At 39.7% G+C, this 23,211-nt stretch overlaps 1 protein-coding gene across 2 annotated transcripts in view; it reads left to right on the top strand.

The window, feature by feature from the left end:
• The window catches only part of DHRSX (dehydrogenase/reductase X-linked), a 208,980-nt gene that overhangs the window by 165,327 nt on the left and 20,442 nt on the right, over positions 1 to 23,211 (top strand). For both annotated transcript variants that reach the window (XM_027751289.2, XM_027751288.2), the window contains one exon: positions 12,719 to 12,926. In XM_027751289.2, coding sequence (XP_027607090.2) covers positions 12,719 to 12,926 — 208 coding nt within the window. The remainder of the gene's footprint in view (positions 1 to 12,718; positions 12,927 to 23,211) is intronic.

Genomic DNA, 23,211 nt, shown 5'->3' with positions numbered 1-23,211 from the left:
ATTTTACATTATTTTTTTTCCTTTTTTATCTCTTTCCTTATGCCTGCCTGCTTCTTCACCTGTGTCTTTTGAGCTTTTTTATCTCAATTGCCTTTTCCCTCCCTATCTAAATTCTTTCTTTTTTTTTGGACAGTGTCTTATTTCTGCCCACCAATTAATTTCCTTCCCTCCATTTATCTTCCTCTTATCTTCTTCCCCTGACCCCACTCCTTTTTCTTCCCTATGAATGTTATTTCTCCCCCTTCCTGCCCACCCTCTTCACACACACCAGTAGAAGAGACGCAGCATAGGTACATCAAGGCAGGATAGAGCTTGTTCCAAACTGGCAGGGCACAGCTTGTTTCACGTGTGTTATTGAAAATGCAAACACACAGGAGCACTGACTGTTCTCCCAGTTCTTTTGCTGAAGGATATATATGAAGAACATCAAACACCTTTGTGGTCTTTTAGATCCAGACCATTTTCAACAGCAATCACATGAGTCGACAAGGGGGATCCCTAAGGCAAATCATTCTCCTTCATCCCTGCTTTAAATATGACTATTTTCAGGGAGGTGAAAGTTTAACAGAAACACCATCTATCTGCAAGCATTTCAACAGTGGTGATTTCAGCAATTGCATGCAAAGCATTATACACCATGTGCTCCAGCAGCACAGCTGGCATGTCGTTTTTTCCTCTTCTACCTGCCTTAAAGAATACTTTCTAAAGTGAGAGGAGAAAAGAACATGATCATGAGAGAATTTGGCTGTCTGGTTTTAGCAAAAGCTTGAAGAATAGTGTACCATCTACCTAGGTAGAGATAGGCTTGAACAGTGCACTGGAGTTCATGGTGCTCTTTCAAGGGTGGGATGAAGGACACTCCTTCGAGTACTCTAGCAACCAAAGTAAGAAGGTATTTTAGGAAAATAAAGAAAAAAAACCGTATTACCTTTCCCAGACTGTGGATCACACTTAAATATGCACCCTTTCCCAGGAGTTAGCATCTTTGTGTGTTCTGTCTAGCTTTTTCTCCATGACTAACTATTCCTTTTATCATCCTCTCTTTTTGCATACCAAATGGGCCCTGTAATGTTGTGAATCACAGATATATGAACTCTCCCACCACAGTAACACAGTTCCTTTTCTGGTGCACATCTTCTATATATTTAAGAAGAGTTAGTCACACTTTTCTCTTTTCTCTGCTTTCCAGCTGCAGAAAGAGCTGATGTTTTTTGAAACTCTCCAAGCTGAATATATTATATATAATTTCTATACTTTTTCCCTGTTGCCCTAGTGCATGAATCATGTCAGAGACAATAGAGGTTAAATGAAAAGAATTGCAAAATTCCCAGCTGCCACATGAGTAAAATAGGGTAAACAGCTCTGCCCAGCACCTGGGAGGATTCAGAAGAGACCAGACAGGTCCAGTTAGTCTCCTCTGTTAAGCAGTTCATAAGGAACTGTAACAGGAAGTGTTATGTACTGGTGGGAAAATATGTCAAGTAAAGTGGCTGGAGACCTCCTGTTCTTGGATAAGCCATGTCCTTCATCTCTTCTGTGTGTGTGATGTTTGTTGGTAAAAAAAGTTGTATTAAATTTGGGCAGAAAGTTGAGGATTTTTTTCCATCAGCATTACTGAAATTTTTGAAAATATTTTCCATGAACAGCAACTAAAAGCTAAAATGTTGTATTACTTTTGGAAAATATAAATCCATTTTTCAAACCAAAACATTTGATTTCAGTGATTTCAAAATATTTTGGTTTTAATTTATTTGTAATTATCCCTGTGAGTACATTGGCATTCGGATTTTGAAGTATGACAGTAAAACTGAAACTCCAAACCTTTAATTTCTAAGCCATCCTATTGAAGTATCTCCATCAGTTTCAAACTACTTTTCCTTTTTTTTTAAGCTGTACGTTTGTTTAAAGCAGATTTTTTTTCCTCTAAGAATGGTTTCATGAGTCAACATTTTTTCCAAGGAAAAGCTTTTATTTTTTGAATTCCTGGTTTGTTCCTCCAGTGCCTTCTCACAATTGATCTGTCACTTAAAGTTTCTTTATTCTCTTTGACTGAAAGAGCTGGAAGTGTAATATCTTCAATTGAAGTGAAAACAAACATGAAGGTGATATAGCGTAGTAGCAGCATAGTACTCTTGGGTCTTTTTTTCCAAATTTTTATATAATAAAGGAAAATTTGTAAAAGGAAGTAGAAGGGATTTTAATTATTACCCCTTTTCTGTAAATCCATGTTAGTCAGTACAGAAGACTTTTCACAATTACGTGTAAGAGCTGTGTCACTGGACTGTGGTTAAATAAAATGCTGTGAAAATGCAGAAATTTTAATCATAAAAGATTCTTCTAGATCATAAGATAGATATATATTATTATAGGTTTTATTTTACTTGAGGAATATATGGTTTTGTTTGAGTTCTATTGTTTAAACAGCTTCCCCACAATGACTTTTATTGCATATTCTGGTTCCATTTGCAAGATAAATCATGTTCTGTTGACAGGACCGAATACCAACTGCAGCACAGTGCTGTATTCAGTTAAGTATGTCCTTCCTGCAGCAGGTTATCAAGTTTCCCTGTCTATGTTAGATAAGTATTCAAATGCTTACTGCACGCACAAAAGGGTATTTCAGTCCTTCTTTGCCAAATACTTTCTGTATAAATGCAAAAGGATTTGCTGCTTTGCAAAATCATCCCTTGTGTTTGCAGCAATTAGCATCAATTGCAAAAATTGACTTGCTGGCCTGGAAAATGACTGTACTGGGGAAGGCACAGATCTCAAATTCTGTAAATTAATTTAAAAAAATAAATGGGCTACTGTATCAGCAAACCAATTCATCAATCCAAAAGACAGTTTTTAGCTCATATGCATCAAGTATTTTATCTTTGTGATCCCTATCAATTTCTGCAACCAATAACGGGTACAAAGGTAATGCCAGACTTCTATGTATTCAAGGCCATTAAATGTAGCTACTTTGTTGTCACAATGTTAAATTCCTTCTTGTCTAAAAGGAATTAATGATCTTAACAATAGATTATTAGTAATGGTTAACGATTTAATAGGACACAGCGTTTCTGAACTAGTTCAAAATTGCAACATGCTGGTAAGTATGTGAGAGAGGGGTGTTCCTGCTGCCCAGCCTCTCTGCACCATGGGTTGGGTGGGAGAAGCCAGGTCTCTGTGGCACTCATGACAGTGAGTCTTGTAGATGTGCTGTTTTCTAGCACCAGTTCTACGGTAATTTGAAAGTTAATGTATTGCATTCGTGTGATAGAGAAGGCAAAAGGGACTGGGAGTGGAGAGAGCTTGTCACCCTTGAGAGGGAAAGTTAGTTTAACATCTTCCTGTCAGCAAAAAGACTCATTAAGGCTGAGTGAACCTTAAAAGCTTTGAACTTCAGGTCCTGGTTGATTATTCAAATAAGCATTCTTCTCAATTGCCTTAACTACTACCATCATCACAGTATCTCCTCCTTCGGGCTGCCTAGCATAGCTGGGGAAGGCTGGCACACATGCCTGTAAAGCCCTGGAATAATGTGCTAAGAGAAACAGTCAAAATTACCAGCTTACTTTATACAAAACCCCTCCAGGTTCAGCCCTGCTTTTGCCTCTGGTTTTTCATAGCCACACATCCCATGTCCTGCCACATGTATTAAAGATTATGAGGTGTTATGTAGGGAGGCAAAGGCAGATTTCTGCCTCTGTGATTTGGTAACTCTTAACCTTTTATCTACTCCCTGTCCTAATCCTCTTCATTCAGCAAAGGAGAACTTCATCTGTTCAACAGCAGACCAAGCAGTTAAAACTTAAACCTGTACATGAAAATTGGTCTTTTGATTAAATTCTCTATTAAAAATATGTTGTGAAAACTGTGCTTTCTAAATAAAATTAATCACTGTAAATGTAAAATATTTTAGCCCTCAGGAGTTTTAACACTGCCAGAATGTCTTATATAGTTGTAGCTTTGTTGCTCCATTTCTTCTGTTCTCATCGTATATTGGGTGCTGAAGTAGCCCTGCATTTCTTGCCATGGAAGGTGGAGGAGGGCTGTACACAGCACTGTCTCAGCCTCCCAAGAGTGGCAGACTAAGGAGCACTGTCGCTCACAGTAGCTTTAGGAGAAGCTCAAGAGCTTTTAACAGTGATGTTAAAGGAGTGGTGGGCATGTTTAGTATCTGAATTGCCAGCATCAATCAATCGATCAATCAGTCAGTTTGATTGCTCGGCAATTTCTTTTAGTTCTTTTTTCAGTTGGGCTGGAGCAGGGCAGCTCTGTGACTGTGTGTTAGTTTTTCAGTGTTTGGACATGAAACTTCTCGTCATTTCCTAGAAAGCCAAACCTGCCTAATTTCACTTGCTTCTGGTGTGTTTGCAAGTGGAAGAGATCTCATGCGGTCTGGTCCCAGGCCATGCCGTGCTCCTTCTTATGAAATGCTTGGGTTTCCATTACAGAAGCCTGTTTATAGTGTTCCAGGCTGACACAGTGTTGAGAAATTTATACAGCAAAAACCAAAACTCAGCTCTAAGTCCAAACAGTACAGAAAGCAATTGCTGACACTGTGCTTTATGGTACTTAGAAATAGCCAGTCTGCAATACTGGCTGTGGACCACTTTGTATGTTCCTCCTTTCTTGTAGTTTTTTTTGTTTTGCTGAAGTTGGCTTGTTTATGTTCCTTAAGTAAGACACCCCTGCTTCAGAGGCCCTTTTCATATTTACATCCCATGTGGTTTCTGACAGTGGAGGAGTGCTGCTGTTGATGTACGCAAACAAAAGCCTTTCTTGCTATGTCTGGACTGAATAATTTCGTGGATGCAAAAACTTCCACATTTTAATTTCTCATGTACCTGTTGGCATTTCAGCTGTATTTCTTCTTTAACCTAGGAAGGTCTTCCACCTAAGAGGAAGAATTCTTGTGATGGTTTTTAACAAATAGCTGTCTTTCTTGGTGAGTTTGTTCCTTGTCTTAACGCATGCTCTAGGAGTCAGTCACTTTTATCACTCAGTTTGAAGCTGTGATATTCATATTCTCACTGCATAAGAAAAATTTTAAAAAGCAGAAGTTGCTAAATTGTTTGAACAAACAGAAACTGATTTTCAAAATTATGTTGTGCCTGACTCTATAATATTTTGCTGTTTCTGTAGACAGAGATTAATGGCATAGGGTTTTCTGCACAGTAGTTGCAGGCATCTCAAAGGAAAAATGATTTTGCAGTATGTGTGTACATTCAAGCCACATTGTGTGGTAAGACAGACCAGTCCTTCAGTGTGGGGAATATTTGCACTTGCAGAACACATTAAGCACCTCTTTAAATCCAAGGCAGTGGGTTCAGCCCACCACAAAATGAAACCTTAAATTATCTTCATATATACACTAACATAGTCTACTGTAAATCTGCTAACCACATTTCGTGCACTCCACTAGATTTGAAATGGCAGCACTTTTTTATACATATTCAGACTCTACAGTTCCTTTTGAGTCCCAGAATGAAAATCTCAGAATGTGCAGCTGGTCTGCAAAAGTCTGCACCAGTTTTAAGATGGTTTTTAAAAATATTTTGGATTATTCAAGTTATTACTGGGCCATTTTTTGGTCCTATATGCCTTCTGGTGGAAGAGAAGAAACCATAAGAAACCTCTTTGCTTCTTTCAACTTAGGAGCTCTATTGCAGGAGACTTAGGAAGCTTTCCACAAATGGGTGGAGAGAACCTCCTCCCATTTATAATCCAAGAGATAATCTTACAAGATGTGTAACAATCTTCAATAACCTGAGATCCAGATTATCCAAGAGATAATATGAAAAGATATATGGCCATGATGTTTCCCCATCACGCAAAAGGGTCATGAGAACCCAGTATGTAGGTCTTGAAGCCTTTATCTTTTTCTTAGTTCCAGCAAGGCAAAATCTTGCTTCCTTTTATATATTTACTCATTCATTTCTTTAATGGAGATTTTTAATTAAATGAAGGGATCCTATTATGCTCAAATGCCACTTCAACTCTTAGTAAGTACTTAATACTGCATCACATGCCCCGACTATAGAAAAGAGGCAATTTATATCATTCTAAATAAAGAAATATATTTCCCAGGAGAATGAAATTACAGTAATTACGACTTGAATTTACCATTGATATTTAAAATAATCCCAAACAGTTGAAACCAACTGTACACAAACAGAAAAATTTGACTTTTTTAAAGATACTGATTCTCATGAGACTTTGAGATGTCCAGCCTTTGAGTCCATGTTTGATATATTTGGGAACTGTGCTGAGCACACAGCAACTGAACTGCACACAGCAAAACTCAGTAGATCAGAAGGGCACTTGGCATCTCATCTCCTGTCATGAGAAGTAGGGATCAGCCAAATGAAAATTGAGGCACTGATTCTGTCTTGATGACAGTAACGCCCAAGATGACAAGCCCCTGCTTATTTTGCCTTTCATAAATGATTTTATAATAAAGACATTCCAGGTTCCTTTACTAAATGTAGTCCTCCAGAGACAATAAATTAATTTTTGTTCCCTCTGCATTTCCCACAGACTGTAACAAGGGGCTAGTCACTAAATGCTTTGTATTTATACAGTGAAGTGCTGGAAGTTGGGAAACATGACTTTAAAAAAGAAACCAAAACACAATCCAGCTTCCAATTTGTGGCTTCTATTGAATTATGGGTTAAGCACAAGGCAGGATTCACTTATTTGCAGAGATATCAGTTACTGAGACTATCACCAACATTTTGCCTGTTAGAGAAAGAGAGCATCTCCTAGCTCTGAGTTTCTACCCTTATAGTGTAATTTTAAGAAGAAAAATGTTATTTTACTACAGTAAGATAAAGACGCTAGAGAAAGCCCGGATTTGGCCAGAGCTGCGTGTGAGCAGCATGTGGAAGTGAGGAGCTCAGTGCAGGAAGAGAGATTTGGCCTCTGAGATGAGGTCAGTCTTTGTCCATAGTTCAGAATTATAGGGTGAGGTGGGTTGCTCTGAAAGTGTCACTGTCCTATGGGTGCTTAAGTAACGTCCATGTCACAAATTAGGACATAAATTATTCACTTTTTAGTTTGTGTAGAACTACTAATTTCATGTATTGGTCTTGTAGCCTTCCTTTTGAACAAGTTCATCACAGGGTCATGAGAGCTCTTTAGGAGTCCCTGATGCTACATTCCTCATTTCTCATTTCTCCATCTCGGTCTTTTCTCATTCTCTGTGTATCATTTTTTATCCCAATTGATGAGATTCAGAAAATGTGTTCACAGGGTAAATATATGTAGTACTGTCAGGAAGCCTGCTTTAATCTAATAAGCAATGTTTAGGACTCAGGCTTTGGTTTATCATAGGAAAAGAGAAAGAAACTGCATCTTGTGCTGCATTCCCCAGAGAAAGAAAATTTAAGACTGTGAAAGCTTCATGAGAGTTTAATAATAGACTTTTATAGTCTTGACTAAGCAATGATGATGATGTATTCCAAGATTAATACATAAATCATTAGGAAGCTTTAGTTGTTTTAATACAGCAAGCCTGTGTTTTGCCTAATTCTCTGATTCATTCTAAGGCCTATATTGAAATTTTGTGTGGCTGTCCTTTCATTAAAAAACCCAGCATGTCAACCACGTTTTGCATCACTTGTCTTTTAATGGAGCACATAGCAGCTGAGTCGTTCTGCAGTTTGATCTTGGTGCACTCTGCCCTCTACTTAACACCCTGGAAATTGGGAAGCATGGTGATGGGTGAAAGACATGTGCAAGACACGTGTGGTGTGAAAGAGGTCAACATCAGGAAACCTTCACTGCTAGCACTGGCTGTCAGTATGTCAGGCTGACCTGTGTGTCAGTCAGGATAGTCACATGTCCTCCAAACCTCTTGCTGAAGCAAGATGTGGTGGGGAAGGGAAAGGGTGCTGTCAGTTGGTCCTTATCCGCTTCCTCCACATGCTAAAGGAGCCGTGAATGAGAGTGAAAAAGCTGAGAGCAACAAGAAAGCCCATGCACAGGAGGTGTGAAGGAAGTGGTCTGTGCTGAGCAGCAGTTTTGTTTCTGCTGTTACTCAGTGGGTACCCTGAACTTACTTAATGCTCTTTACTGAACGTGAGATCACTGGACGTAAGTGGGACACCACTACAGAACACAGACCAACTAAAGCCAGCCAGAAAAGAAACAAGAAGAAGACTGATTGCCAAGGGACATGCTAAACATGGATCCAGTTTTCAAACTGGGGTAGCAACTGAGCTCATATTTAAACACCTAATTAGCTACTGCAGGCTTCAGTTTGAAATTTGGCTTCTCATTATTTTTTACAAATACATTGTATAGGGAGACTGCTGCTGGAGACAGCACCATGGAGATAAGTGGCAAAATCAGCTTCTGGTGGAAAAGAAGAAAAAAAGAAAAAAAATCAAAATAAAAAAAATCAACAAACCACAAGGCATTCACTCCAGATGTAAATATTAAAATTTTTCTGGCAGAAATACAAAACAAACTCTTTCTCTTCTCCTCCCTAATTTTTGTAATGACAATTCAAACATGTAGGCTATGTTGCAAAAAAATCTTAAGCCAAAATTAAGAATTCCTGCTAAAAATTAATTTGACACAAAATGTAGAACCTGCCTTATCCTGATCCTTTATTCATCAATATAGAATCAATAAAACATTATTTTTAAAGGAAGGAGAAGGTCATGTATATAACTGCCCTTTTGGCCAGATTTCAAAGCAGCTAAATAAACTCTATCTGCCTTACCTCCTCCTATAGTTTTTGTTTAGTGAGTTGGGCATTGCCCTGTTTTATCAGCAGTGACTCAACAAAATACTATGAAGGGGCATCCCCCAGGGGACACTGTTTTCCATGGTAGGAAGAGTGGTCCATGGAGAGCCCCACTCCAATGAGTGGGTGAGCATGAACTTTTCAAAGCTCCTGATGCCAGACGTGCCTTGCTTTCCCACTGAACTTCTTCCTACAAAGTCCTTGCTACACTTTTCCTAGCTGCTGACTGTGTACAGGTTTGCCATATCACAGCACGTGCTGTTTGGCGTCACTCAAACATTTATTAGGATGAATCCCTGGGCATTGAACCCCAGTACTTCCAGGTCTAGCCAACTGGCCAGCATCCTATATGGATACCACTGGGAGCTGGGAGCTACCAGTCTTTTGCCTGGCTGATCACTTACTTAGGAGGCAGAGTTTCTCTGCTTGAGAGCCTGCCTGCCTTACTGTGAAGCATCAATACCCTGTGTCCTCAAGGGTCCAAGAGTCACAGGCACCTCGTGTGTGCCAGCACAGTTTTCTGGTAAGCGGTGTTCTGCTTTGGGATGGTTTGCCTCTTGCATGCACTTTCATTTCAGAAAGATTTTAGAGCCTTCAGAAAAGTGGAAATGCATAATATCAGTGTTTTTTACTATGCAATTATACTTTCATTTATTGTGGAAAAGGTACATACAGAGCATGAAGTGCCAAGAGAGGCTAGATTAAGATGCATAGGCTTTAAAGCCAGATAATTCCATGCGTAAGAGGAATACAGTTTTAAACTGAAACAAGGTAGACTCAGACTGGACAAAAGAAAAAAAAATTTTATGATGAGGATGATTAGGCACAGGAACAGGTTGTCCAAAGAAAGTGTGGATGCCCCATCCCTGGAAATGTTTAAAGCAAGGCTGAATGGGATTTTGAGCAACTTTGTCAAGTGGAAAGATGTCTCTGCTTATGGGAGGGAAGTGGGACTAGGTGGTCTTTAAAGGTCTGTTCCAACCCAAACCCTTCTGTGATTCTACATGTATGTGCATGGGAGATGCAATCATGGTATAGGTGCAGAAGCCTAAGTGCGCCTGTTTTACTGATACATAAAGTTAAGACTGACGTAATGAGGTCAAGTAACCAATGTTGATTTTTTTTTCAACGTGGCATTTAAACAACATGATTCTAATAAAATGGGGTCTCACAAACAAAACAGTTGTTCAACAAAAATCCTTGTCAGTTCTGTGTCACGTTATTCCTCTGTTTTATGTAGTCCATTGATGTTAGGTTCCTGGAAAGCAAAAAGCACACACAAAGAAAATGAGAAGAGAGCAGGTAATCATTGTAGGGGTTCTGCCAAAAGGGTCTGCTCTGTGTATCCAATTTTATATCCTTAAATCTATAGCATGTTATTGAAGTCTGATTCTCTGCTGCCTTGCAAATCATTTGCATCTCTGCACTGTGATATAAAAGGCTTCCTCATTGATTGGGTAGCTTTTTATATCTTCTCAGCACTCGTGTTTCTCTGACATAGATATCTATGCAAATACAAGGCTTTTGAGGATCCAGCCCTTGTATTTCATGCTTCATTGCCACAAGGTAAGTCAAAACAACACTCACACAAAATGTGGGAATGGGAAATCGTGGGGAGAGTCTACCATCCTCTTGCCTGGCATCTGAAGGTTACTGAAGGCCAGACTAGACCCAGGCAGAACAAGTTAGAGTGGTCCCCAGCCATGCTTACCCGCAATCCACTTGCCAGACAAGATCACTCTAATTCAACTCAGGAAGCTTGTGTTGTGCCCCAGGTTGCATTCAGTGGGGGATGGTGGCACTGATGGAGGAGTGCCAGGGTTACCTGCCAACTGGCTGCCCCAGGCAGCTTGGGATGAGTGCTTCTTCCCAGGGGTGGCATGAGCTCTGCCCCACATGGCTGTGCACAAGAGAAGCCTGTAGCGGCTGAGGATCTGGTCCTTCAAGTTAAAAGGGTTGAAATATGCATGAAGCATAAGGTGACATTTTGAGTGTCTCAGATCAGAACACAGACGTTACTGAATTTAAAATGTAACTGCAATTTCCTGACTAATGCCAACTCACTTTTGTATTCATGCAGTGATTGTTCTTTATTCTTAAAATAGCCCATTTTGCCCGAAGGTGCAGGTGATATCTTTATGATAGTGGAGCTACATTATCCAGCATGTTACAGCTGAAACTGTTGGTTGGTGCAAGGGCCACCTATAATCAGCTGCCCTTTTTTGTTCTCAATTTATATAACTCTTTTGTAGACCATTTGTTCGTGATTTGCTTCAGCAAGAATAGAACAGGGAAAAAAAAAAAAAAGAAGAAAAAAAGAAAAGAGATGCACCGGACATTCAGCATTGTTGTCTTTTCCTTCCTGTAGCTGAGCTGTGTGATTTACTGTTGTGTCTCCAAGTTTCTGAGTACTTTCAAATAACATGGGCAGTTAAATTGCTTCAGTAGCCTTATACCTCTGCAGAGAGTTTGCCTGTTTCTTAACATCCTGTGCTTTCTGTGGTGAAGTGTACAGCATATTATAAATAAGATATTCGATAAGAATGAGATAACAAAAAGAACTCATATATTTGCTGTTCATTCAAAATAAAAGAACTTGCATGTAGTAGCAGCCACAGAAAACTATAAGCAGGCTTTCCAGCAGAGTAGGAGCATCCCGGGTCCAGGCATTTGCTGCACCAACGGTGAAAGTGTAGAGGATAGAGCTATAGCTGTGGCCACCACAGAGGCAGGACAACATCTGGGGGAAGGAGAGAATTGGGAAGAAGGGTTCTGCTTTTGGTCTGTGTCCCTCTATCACTCTTCACCAGCAGGTTAGAGTCCTGCTGCCCCACAGGTCCTAACCCCTGACTCCACATGGGCAGCGGCAGCATGCAACATCACTTCCCCAGGCTGTGGCAGAGGCAAAGTGGATGGGGACCAAAGCAGTTTTACTATCCCCGGGAACCTGTTGCTTTAGGCTCCAGCCTGCTTTGCCTATGAGCTGTTTGTAATGCCACCACTTACCTTTGGTTCTGCTAAGCACAAATAAGGTTAGATGAGAGGCTGTAGCGATTACAGGAGTGAATTGTCATGGCATAGGAATTTGTGGAAGTGATGCTGAGGCCCCAGTCTGGAGGAGCATTTTAAGTGACATACCTGCTAATTTGCCTGAAACTAGCCTGCTTATTAGAAAAGAAAGAAATGTACTGCTGCCTACATGCAATGAAACCCGACTAATCAGCAGTTCCTAGAAAGCTTGACTTTAAAGAAAGGCACATTTGACATCCAGATGAGAGAGGTGCACAGGAGTCTCAACAGGTTTTGCTGTAACTCCCAGAATTTGTGTTCCTTTGTAATACCTCTTTGGAATAGACCCAGCCAGCCATTTATGCTTTAAAGTCTGTATAGGGCATAATGTGGTTACACTTGCAGCCACTCTCCTTGCCCATATTTTTATCCATATCTTTAACTGTGCACACACTGATGCATCACTGGGGCAGGTGCAATGAGTACCTTACTCATCTCTACCGTGCCCAACACAAGAACCTTCAACTAGTAGATACTGATGCAATACAAATAATAATAATAATCAGGAGTGGTATGATCAGACATTTATTAGGTGGGAACATGGTATGTATGTTTGGGAAGAGGGGAGTGAAAAAGAGAAGTTTGAGGGTCTCAAGGCAATGATAGCTTGGAGATTGATGCCTCAGCATTTCTAGTTTAAATAGTTTGACATAGAGATTCCGACAAGTATTGTGTAATTTTATTTTAATAAATCTCCCTGACATAAATAAGGTTTGGTGTCTGACAGAATAATCACCAGAACTTGAGCAAACAACATGCTTGCCAGTGATAATCTGTTTCTTCTGATGATTCAATGTATAGCTGTTTGCTGGATATTGCAAAATGGAGTACATTTGATGTTTGTGCAATTTTATTTCCCTTCTGGTTATTTTTATGTGCATCTTCCTTTTTCTCTCCTGTGTGCAGATGTTCGTATTCACCCCATGGAGCCTATGCCCAAAGCAAACTTGCCCTTGTGTTATTTACCTATCGACTACAGCATCTTCTGACTGCAAATGGAAGCCATGTGACTGCTAATGTAGTAGACCCTGGAGTAGTGAATACTGAGCTCTACAAGCATGTTTTTTGGGTTGTGAAAGTGGTCAAATGGATGACAGCCTGGCTGTGTTTCAAGGTATGCAGTTTTTTAAATAATTTTGTTGCCGTGCCCCTGCATTGTGAAAACTGCAGTCAGCAAGAAACTGAAGGTGTTTCAGAGTTTGCAATAATGTGTGGTATTTGTTGCATTTCTCTGTGTTGATGAGACGTACAAAATTGATAAAGACAGGCTTTCCCCCAAAAAAACATTTACTTTAAATAGAGCTGTCACAGCAGGGGAAGGGAGTGCTTTTCACTGCCTGTGCCCACGCACTGGTTATCTCTGCCCTGATCCGTCCACGTGCCTCTGAGCTGTGCATGGGGGCAGAACATCATCCTAACATCGAGCCAGAATATGCAAAGCGTTCCTCAGAAATGTCTTGTACATTCTCTTAATGAGAAGCAGACATGATCTGGCATGGTCTACATGTACGTAACATGTTCCAGAGAGGAGGGCAAAGGGAAGAAGGAAGCTGTATAAAAATGGTGGTGGGAGATGGCAGTGCTCCAGGATGTGCAGGTCCAGACAGTTGTGCTCTGGGAGGTGGGACAATTTTTAATTAGCTTTTCCATCCTAACACATATTTGTAATGGTACTTGATTTTTTTATTATCTATTCCTGGTTCGCATTAGGAAACTTAAATCTGCTTGATAAAACTGATCCAGAAGTGGGGTAGACCCCGTTATGGGTAACATTTTAAAGGGATTTTAGTAGATCAATCTGAAATCAGTTTAGCTGTGTAGGTACAATCTCCTCATGCGGACAAGCCTTACAAGGGCTTGTGCTGAGGAAATGTACTGCTTATAGCTCTTTCAGAAAGTAGTTTTGGATTAGGTAAATGGAACTTGATTTCATTAGAGAAAATTGAATGTCCTAATTAAAATGAACTATTTTAGATCAAGGGCTATGTCTCAAAAAGCAAATTAATTTTAAACTTTGATATGGAAATATCTCTAGCTTTCATTTTAGAAATGAAACTGAAGGCTGGAAGAGTAGTTGTAAAATAAGATGTAAACAAATAAACACATATTTTAAAAAAATAGTGTCTTCTGAGTGCACCTTGAATATTGCAATAAAATTGTAATAAGAATGCTCATAATGTAATGCATTCTTAAAGAAGCAGAGTGCAGCTTTGCCAAACTATATACATTAAACTTATTTTGCCTCTTGTGATTGCCATTTAAAATATCAGTTTCAGGTGGTGGCATTTTTTCACTGGGCTTACTTCACCTTGCTGACATAACAGTTTCATGTAGAAGTTTAGGTTGTGCTCAGCAGTTCCTCTGAGGCGACAAAATTCTGACAAAATTCCCATGCCTGAGAGTAAGTTTTGAGTCTCTTGTTTGCAGCACTCAATCCCACCCAGTTTTATTGGTGTGCCAAGGGAGACATTTTTGTATTATATTGACAATGATTAGACACTGACATTTATGTGTTCACTGATGTCACTGAACACATAAAATTACATTGGATTTATCACAAGAGGGAATCTCATACTTACAGCCCTAATAGTAGTGCCACTGATAGTTCCTGATCACTTCCTATTCTTTGGATGAGATACTACTCTAAAGAAATTCTGCCTTGCAACAGGCAATGGAGAAACATACTGATCTTCATGGAAGTGTGATGTCTGTACTGCTTGAAAATCAAATGTATCAATTTCTTTTTGAGTCAGAATAGCTTCAGGTTTGGATATCTGAATGCTTCAGTTATCAGATTTTCACATTTTTGTATAACACTTGATATATTTTCCTATAAGCCAAAGGAGAGGGAAACTGTTGCTTTCACTCTTCCCATACTCCCTTAGACTTCTGATTTACAGCTCCAGCTCCTACTCTTTGCTTATTGCTTATTGCTTAGGATATGCCTATGTATTCAGAAGTGCTTCATCCCAGAGGTGTGCCCTGTTTGGCTCTGAAAGAACTGCGTCGTCACAAGATGTTTAGCTCCACAGCAAGCCCACGTTGAAAGCCTGCCTGGCAATTTTAATAGTGTTCTAATGAGGGCTGTAGTATCCAGCATTCAAGCCTATGAGAGTCTTGTGTTGGTCTCGTGCACTAGGGTAAATTTCTCCTGAGAAAATACAAGAAAATTCAGTTGTCTGGTAACGTTAGCTGATAGTTGGTAGTATGGATTTCTTCTCCCCTGGAATTTTGTTCCCAAGTGCGTTTTTATGAATCTTTCTTCTAAGATTATGGCAGTAATGCAGTGAAAATGAGGTGATGGCTCTCTGGTCACATTGACTTTAACTATTATCACCCTGAAGTATTTCAGAGTGGTTTCTGAACATGTGCAGGAAATTGCTTCACCCACTACAACCTGGCACTCGTGAGAGCCAGCACACCCCAGAGAGCTCCAGTGAGGAAATGCATCACATCACATTCTCTCAGGAGAAAGTCAACATGTTGTTTGATTTAATTCCAAAGTATTGAGGCACAGCCTCCACTACCTTTGAATGCATTTCTGCCCGCGCTGGTACCAGTTAGATTCAGGTCAAATACCTCCTAGGGATTGCAGCCTGGCCCCCAGTCTTGCTGGGCTGCTCATATTTGAGGCAGCTCAGTGTGGCAGACAAGGCTGACAGCTCAACATCCACTTCAAAGCTGCTTCAAGATATTTAGGTACTTAAACAAATAAACCTGGAGTCTAGTAAAGAGGCCATGATACATAATCGCCTCAAAGTTATAACAGCTTGAGTTTCTCGAAACTGCGAAACATTGTCTTCTAGTCTCTAAACATAGCTCAGAAAAATTTTCCGCCAAATGAATTTGATGTTTTTTCCCCCAAAAAAGCTGGAGCAAGAGGCACTCCTGAAGAAATAAGATAGGCCAAACTAAAGGATCTGGTGATACTCATAAAATTTGTGAAATTAGTTCTTGCTCTTTGGAAGCAATGGTTTCATTCTTTCTCGTCTTGATTCTTTCTCAGGAAAGTTATTGTCTGCTGCGGTACCTGTTCTTTAAATTTCTTTGCGAATGTTTTCTCTAAATTTTTCCTAAATGTGGATTTCACCTGTCACACATAAGGGAGAAATTATGTTTATTCCGCAAAAAAATAAATTTATTTCTCTCCCTATGACTTCTCAGTAAATAAAGGCTGATGAGCTGACCTCTGCAGAGTGCAGTGAAGTATGTTATCCCTTTTAGCGCCCATATACCTTAGTAATTTTTATCATAAATTGATCTTTTTTAAGAGATAAAGTCCAAACTAGTAAACAATAACTAAATCATGAGATGATAATGGCCTAAAAAGACATTCATCGATCATCAAATTACAATTTAGCTAACTATGCACCACACCAGATTTAGTGTTGGATTTTGTGCAAGCTGGAAGCCAGGAAGTACCATTTCTCTCTCAAGTATTTCAGCATCTGCTGCAGATACTGAATATTCATTCCTAAGCCAGATGGTCTCTGCCTGTGATACAATTAAAATGCCTTAGAACAAAACAAAAAAAGTTGACTCTCATTAATGTCAATGGCAGGGACTGTTCTGCTTCGTATGACTTCATTATGGCATCAGAGTAGAGACATTTTCCACACAGCAGTGTTATAAACTTCCCCAAAACCTTGTTTATGATAAGCTTGGTGAACATGTCATTATCAGATTTAGAGTATTTGGTCCTTTCAGCCGCCTCAGATTGGTATTTAGGAAGGCATTGTGTAAGGAAGGCTGCACATCAGATCTTGTCTCAGCTGTCATTTCCAAAGACATAGTGCCACATAAGTGATTATTGACTGACAAACTGAAAATGAATAGGATTAGTGACCCTGCCAGCCTGTAAAAATGAAGGGAAAGGCTTCAGGAACACAGGCTAGATAGACATCAGCCAATATAAACTAGTACATTTTCTTCACCTTGTCAAAATAGGCTTAACTTTACTGTAATTTTCCTGTAACATTAAAAAAAAAAATGCTTCCAGTCTGTTAGTGCAGCTAGAAAAAAAGATCTGAAGGGCCTGGATTCATCATTCATGCCAGAGGACATAGTCATGCAGGTCTTATTGCAGCATTTCTTATTCAAACTGTCCCTTTGGCATTGTGAATGTAGTAAATTATTTCGTCCTCCCCTCGAGATGTCAGAAGATAAACACATCACAACACAATAACGCCAGCTGTAGAGAATAAGAATAATTAAATCCCACAGCTGAAAGCAGCAATTCATCAGCATCATCATCTTCTGTCCATGGGAGTGTGTGGTCCTCACATAAAGCTAGCCTGGGCCTTTCTCACAAAATGAAAACTCCTTGCAGAAACATATAATTTGCAGTTAATTTTTTCAAAAGCTTTTTCTGGTCAAAAACATAGAGAAGAAAACAGTCTACTTTATTCCAGTAACTCTGGTCTTTAAGAAGATCCCAGTTTTGCATACATTGGTACAGGGATCTAAGCTTCAAATCCACAGGTGTCTTTTTTCCAAGAAATATTTTATTATTTGTACAGCCATAGAATGATTCCAGGAGGAAAGATGGAGGGACCTACCTGAGAAGGCTAGTGAATAATCAACCATTAAGCTCACAAATCCTGGTGAACTGGTTTTTTTTCTTGCATGTGAATCCCTGGACTTTACTTAGGCACTCAGCTCCTACCTGTTATGAGGTATGTGGATGGAGCTTGGCTGCTTTATTTATTCTAAATAGAGTGGCTTCTGAGCATAGAGCCTTTTGTGTCTGTTCTAATTAGGATCAGACTCCTCTAAGGTAGGCTGACCCTCTCTGCCTACCTAAATAGCATTGGATCCTGGTCTCCACTGAATCTGTGGTTCCCCTGCATCCCGAGATATCACTATTTTTGTGCATGTTTTCTCAGGCCTAAGTAGTTAAAATATTTGTTTTAAGAGACACGTTGGAAGTTGTTGGAGAATGTTTTGATGGCAGGAAAAGGAAGGCTTTGTGTTGCGTGCCTCAGTGTGTGGCTCGCAAAGGGGTACAGATACTGTATAGGGCAGCACAAAATTGGTGGGATTATGGTGGAGTGCAGCAGAGGGAGTTAAGGCTGTTGAAGTTCTTGTTTATAACTCTTATTCAGAGCAGCTGGTGGCGTGATCTATCCCCAAACCACACCCAGATTTCCTCTTGGAGGCTGCTAGTTGGAACAGGCCAAAACACAGTCATGTAAGAAGAAAAAAATGGAGCCGTGTGTACAGTCAAAGATCTATCGTGTGTCCTGTCCCACAGTTTTAGTTGTTTGATTAAAAGAAGAGAAGCATTCCTTCTTTTTTTTTCCTTCCGACAGTGTGAAATGGGAAGATTGTCTTTCGTCTTTCAAAATTGTTCACAGAATAGGAAAACTGCCTCCACGGCTAATGTTGCCTGCAGTGGTGACCCTTTTTAGCTAGAAAATGGTCTAAAGAAGCACAAGTTAAAGCTACACAATGCACTGTGTGACAAGCTATGCTTGCTCTGGGTGAAATTGTTTTGGTCTGGTAAGGAAGTGAAATGTTGGAAGCATACTGAAAACAGGTGTGTTTGTACTGTGTAACAAAGGATTTATCTCTAACATCTATGTGGTAGAGGATTGATGATTTAACCTGAAAGCTCAGGCAGATTATTTAATTTTATCTGAAAGTATTTAAATTTGTATTCAAAAGAGTGAAAAAAATAGTCTCTCCATTGCTGGAGGGAGTAAGTAAACAGTTAAGAAATTGTGAAAATATATGAGCCTAGCCAGTGTTAGCACATCAGCACCTATCATCCTGTAATCTGTAACTGTTTTCATATTCAGAACCCACAGTTAGTTAGGAAAGACATTTTCCATCAATCAATCAATTTATTCCTTGCTAACATTTCTTGGCAGTACTTTCTTACATATTTGGTTAATATCTTTGTGTGGTAATCTGTTCCTAGTCAGACTTGTTGAAAATGGAGGAAACACAAAAGAAGAGGATAATTTGCTGTGAATCAAACACATGCCAAGGCCTCTGTACTGATTCCTTTTGGTTTAAAAGAAGCTGAAAGATTGGGGAATTAGAGAATCTTGAAATTTCAACTAGACCATTAGCATAATCTTTTAAATTAGAAGTTATCACACTACTGTAATTTTCCCTCATGCATCAGGAAAATTCTACCTCCATCACCATGTGCTTAAAATTCCATTTTATTTTGGTCAGGTAGTACAACACTGTTGGAAACTTGAGCCCACTGACAGCAGAATACAGGGCAGCCTTTCTCATCAGCCTATCTGTCAGAGAAAGAACAAAGAGAGAGGAAACAACCCTAGCCCCAGTAAAATGACCCATTCAGCAAGAGTAGGAACAGGAGTTGCAGGCAGTTTCTGTCTTCCACATAAAAGTGTTGTAAAATCAAGTTAAGGAAAAAGACCACTGGCCTCCCTTGGAAAATCCTACAACTGAGCTTATGGGTGAGCAGCAGTTTGAAATTAAATCACTAAAATAAGGAGATGCAGAGGAGGAGGTTGCGGGAGTGCATATTCAGGCATATAGATAGATAGATAGATAGATAGATTCACATATATGTATATATATATACATACATTTATACATGGACAGTTTGCCACCAGGTGTGGTGTGCTTTATAGATCCATTGCTATTTTTCCAGGAATGACCTACCTAAATTCCTCATTGTTTTGCTACTTGTGAGTAATGTGTCCATAACAAAACAATGCTGATAAAATTTTTATTGCAGTCCCATCACCTGATGACCTTACTCACTATAGAAAATAAATAGTTTTAGGAGGATTTGGAGATCTACAGGCTTTCCTTTTCCCCTCTCTGAATGTGACACTCTTTAACTTACAGTGGTCAAAAGAGACTGAAAAACCTTTCAATGTGAAGTAAAGAAATTCTTAGGTGAATAATGTAGACACAATTTTAGTGGTTATCTTGAGCTTTCAAAGATTGACAGAAAATGCCAAGCTCTACTAAGAAGCTGAAAACATTCCCTTTTCCAGTGGTCTAAGGTGCCTGGAAGTCAGCTCTGACAAGTTTCCTAGTTCAGAAATATCTGCAGTGCAAATGCCTGCATCAGAGCTGTCCATCCAGTGATCTTCTCATGGTTACTGGTAGTGCTGGACCTGTCTTATCCTAAGATAAATACCTACAGTTGACCAGGTGAATTCAGTCTTTCAAGTGCCAGTTTATCCCTGTGAACAACAAAGGGGTCCTCTAGTGACAAGCTCAGCTGTAGATGTCTGTGCTGTGTAAAGGTTAAAGTTAGTTAAGATGAATCCCTTCCCAAGGTACAGGACATTAAATTTGTGTTATTTTAAAAAAATGAACTGAAGATAGTAGAATTTGAGATGTGCATGGAATAGAATAGGAACTATTCTAAAGGTATGTTCTAATATCTGGGGCACAAGCTGTTTTTGCAAATGGCAGCTCTAAGGTGTTTGGAATATCAGACCATTTCCTGTGTAAGTGGGAAATGTGCTCGTGGGCAGCTACAGGTGAGGAAATCACAGTTACTTATGAAATGTGTTTCTCGTATGTGTTTACAATTCACGATGTGCCTCCACAGTTTATCACATAGATATCGCCATGCATTTACGTGGGTAGTTGTGTGTATTTCCCATATGTGTTTATAATAACATAATGTATGTAACAAGAGAGAAACACAGAAAGCAAGCACCACCCACTGTTTGAGGGAAAACTCAAAAGAGCAAATACATTTTTTTAATGTAACAGGATCATCCACCACCCAATTTGTGAGTTATGAAAAGTTTCCATTCAGAAGTCACTTGAGTAACTCTGGCTTTAGCAATGACTGTAATGATTATGATTGCAAGCCACAAACTTTTGTGTTTCATTTTAGAAAGAGTACTGAGATACTGGAAGATGTAGTTCACATGGTTCTTTTTGTTCTCATTGTGTTCTCAGCTAAATACTTGGGATTTGGTGGATTTTAACAAGTAAAATAGCTCCCTTTTTTCCTAGAAGAAACTTGATCCTAGATGTGGCCCAAACACAAGACATTAATACAATCTGTCCAGAGTTAGTGGTTTGTATACATTATTACATACTTAAACATTCACTTTAAATTGTGTTTGTGAGTCTCTTCAGGGCAAATGAGTACATCTGCCTATTGCCATCTCAGTGCTGGAGAAAGGGAAGTAACCACAGGGGTTACGTTACCACAGACAAGGCACTCAGGGAAATACAGAACATATGCAGAAGAGGATTTGGATGAAACCTGAGCCATGCACAATAAAACAAGAATGAACTTGGACAGCTTATCAGAGATGGGATTTATAGTGGTATTTACTTGCCCCCATCATGCTGACCTACTTTTCTGTCACTGGAATAGGAAGGAGGTGCTGCTGCAGGCCCTAGGCTCAGGCACGGTCTGAAAAAATGAGTTGGTCCCAACGTTTATTAATTGCTCATCAAAGTCTTGGAGCCAGCCACCATCAACTTACAAGTTTAACTTGCTGTCTTATCAATATTTTATCCAACTTAGTGTATCTGTTACTTTTTGAATGAATAGGAGGCTGCCAGAGTTGGTGCCCTGTGCTTGGCAGCCCCATGTTCCCAGGGCTTTGCTGTGAGGTACTGTGCAATGGCTCCCCAGGCATGTCACATCCCTGCATCTGGCAGCAGTTTGCTGAGGCTGACTGTGTCTCAGGAAGATGGGTATTGATTTACTTATTCAGTATTTTTGCCTGACAAGCTTGAGATACAAAATTCAGTCTTCCACAGCCTACCACTTGTCATATACCATCCTTGGATGATTAAAAATGTGGAAAGAGAAAAGCTGTCCCATTGTTTTTGGAGCTCTGTGTGTTGAAATAAATTTATAGATTATGAGTATATTTTAATAGGTGCCTCCCACCTGGAGTGCTGCATCCAGCTCTGGATTCCCCAGCAGAGGAAGGACATCAGCCTGTTGGAGGTGGTCCAGAGGAGGGCCACCAAGATGATGGAGCACCTCTTCTATTGGAAAAGAGAATTGGCATTGTTCAGCCTAGAAAAGAGGAGACTTCGAGGTGACCTGATTGCAGCCTTCCAGTACATAAAGGGAGCCTACAAGAAAGATAGGACTTATTTTTACAAGAGTATGTAGTGACAGGACAAGGGGGAATGGCTTCAAACTGAAAGAGCGTAGGTTTAGACCAGATATAAAGAAGAAATTCTTTATTGTGAGGTTGGTAAGACACTGGAACAGGTTGCCCAGAGAATTTGTGGATGCCTTATCCCTGGAATTGTTCAAGGCCAGGCTGGATGGGGTTCTGAGCAACCCGGTCCAATGGAAGGTGTCCCTGCCCATGGAGAGGGGTTGGAACTAGAGGTCCCTTAAGTTCCCTTCCAACCCAAACCATTCTGTGATTCTAAAAGTGATGTAGGAAAGACACTATGGGGAAGCATACTTGTTTTTTCTGTCAGGGCTGTACATTGTCTAGTTGCAAAGGCTATTTTTATGATTGTACAAGCTGTGAATGTATCTTGGTCATTCCTCAGAGAGGAGTTCAATTGTCATAACTTTCATGCCTCATGACCAGTAATGAGAACTTAGGTCACCATTTTCCTTTGCATATAAAATGATTACTTCCATCATCATGAAGTTTACGGTACTTCATCAGTGGCTTTGTGCAGGAATAGTTGATCAGAACCTACTAAACAAGTAGATAAGACCTGCACATAAAAGCATTCAGGTCTGAATCTTACTGCATATTCTTGCAGCAAGGATTATCTGATTCAACTTCATATCCTCTATGTGGAATACTGTCCTTTTGTAAAGCATGTAAAACGTGTCTGATGTAGCTTCTTAGAGGTTCTCCTTCATCTGGGGTGGACCTTTTATTTTTCTTGCTTGGTTTAGGTTTGTGGCACATGTGTCCTGTTTTATATGCCTGTTATCTGGGGAAGTGGATTAAGGCTGGCACAGATACATTGAACCCTAATCACTTTAGAGGGCCTGAAAATCTCCAGAGGTAGTAAGTACTTAAGATGTTTATAATACTAGGTTCAGCTGATGCTTGAAATCCATTCAAGAAGATCTGGAAGACAGGAAGAAGGGCATTTTACATAGTAATTTTTTTCTAAGTATATTTGCCCTGTTAATATTATTTTATATACACTTTGTGCTCAGGTTTTTTTTATTGGTGTGATGGGGTTTTTTTCCTCTCATATTGAGGCAAGCCTCAAGCACTGTTTTCACTGCAAAATATATCCATCACCCAATATCTTGGCTGTACAAGTTCAACCTACTTGTTATAGCCCTAGGTCAAAAGCAGATTGCTGGTGTCATCTATTTCCAGCTGTTTGGAAAAGTGATAAAATATAAAATGTGTTTGTACTCGGGTACCTGGATTTGTCATCTCCAGGTCACTACATAATGGTTTACTCAGAGGAGCCAAGGAGACTATAAA

The sequence above is a fragment of the Pipra filicauda genome, unplaced genomic scaffold (assembly GCF_003945595.2).
Source record: "Pipra filicauda isolate LSUMZ 115617 unplaced genomic scaffold, ASM394559v2 scaffold68_size4259465_pilon, whole genome shotgun sequence".
NCBI lineage: Eukaryota > Metazoa > Chordata > Aves > Passeriformes > Pipridae > Pipra > Pipra filicauda.
Note: the sequence above shows the minus strand (reverse complement) of the source record. Positions and strands in the feature narration are given on the sequence as shown.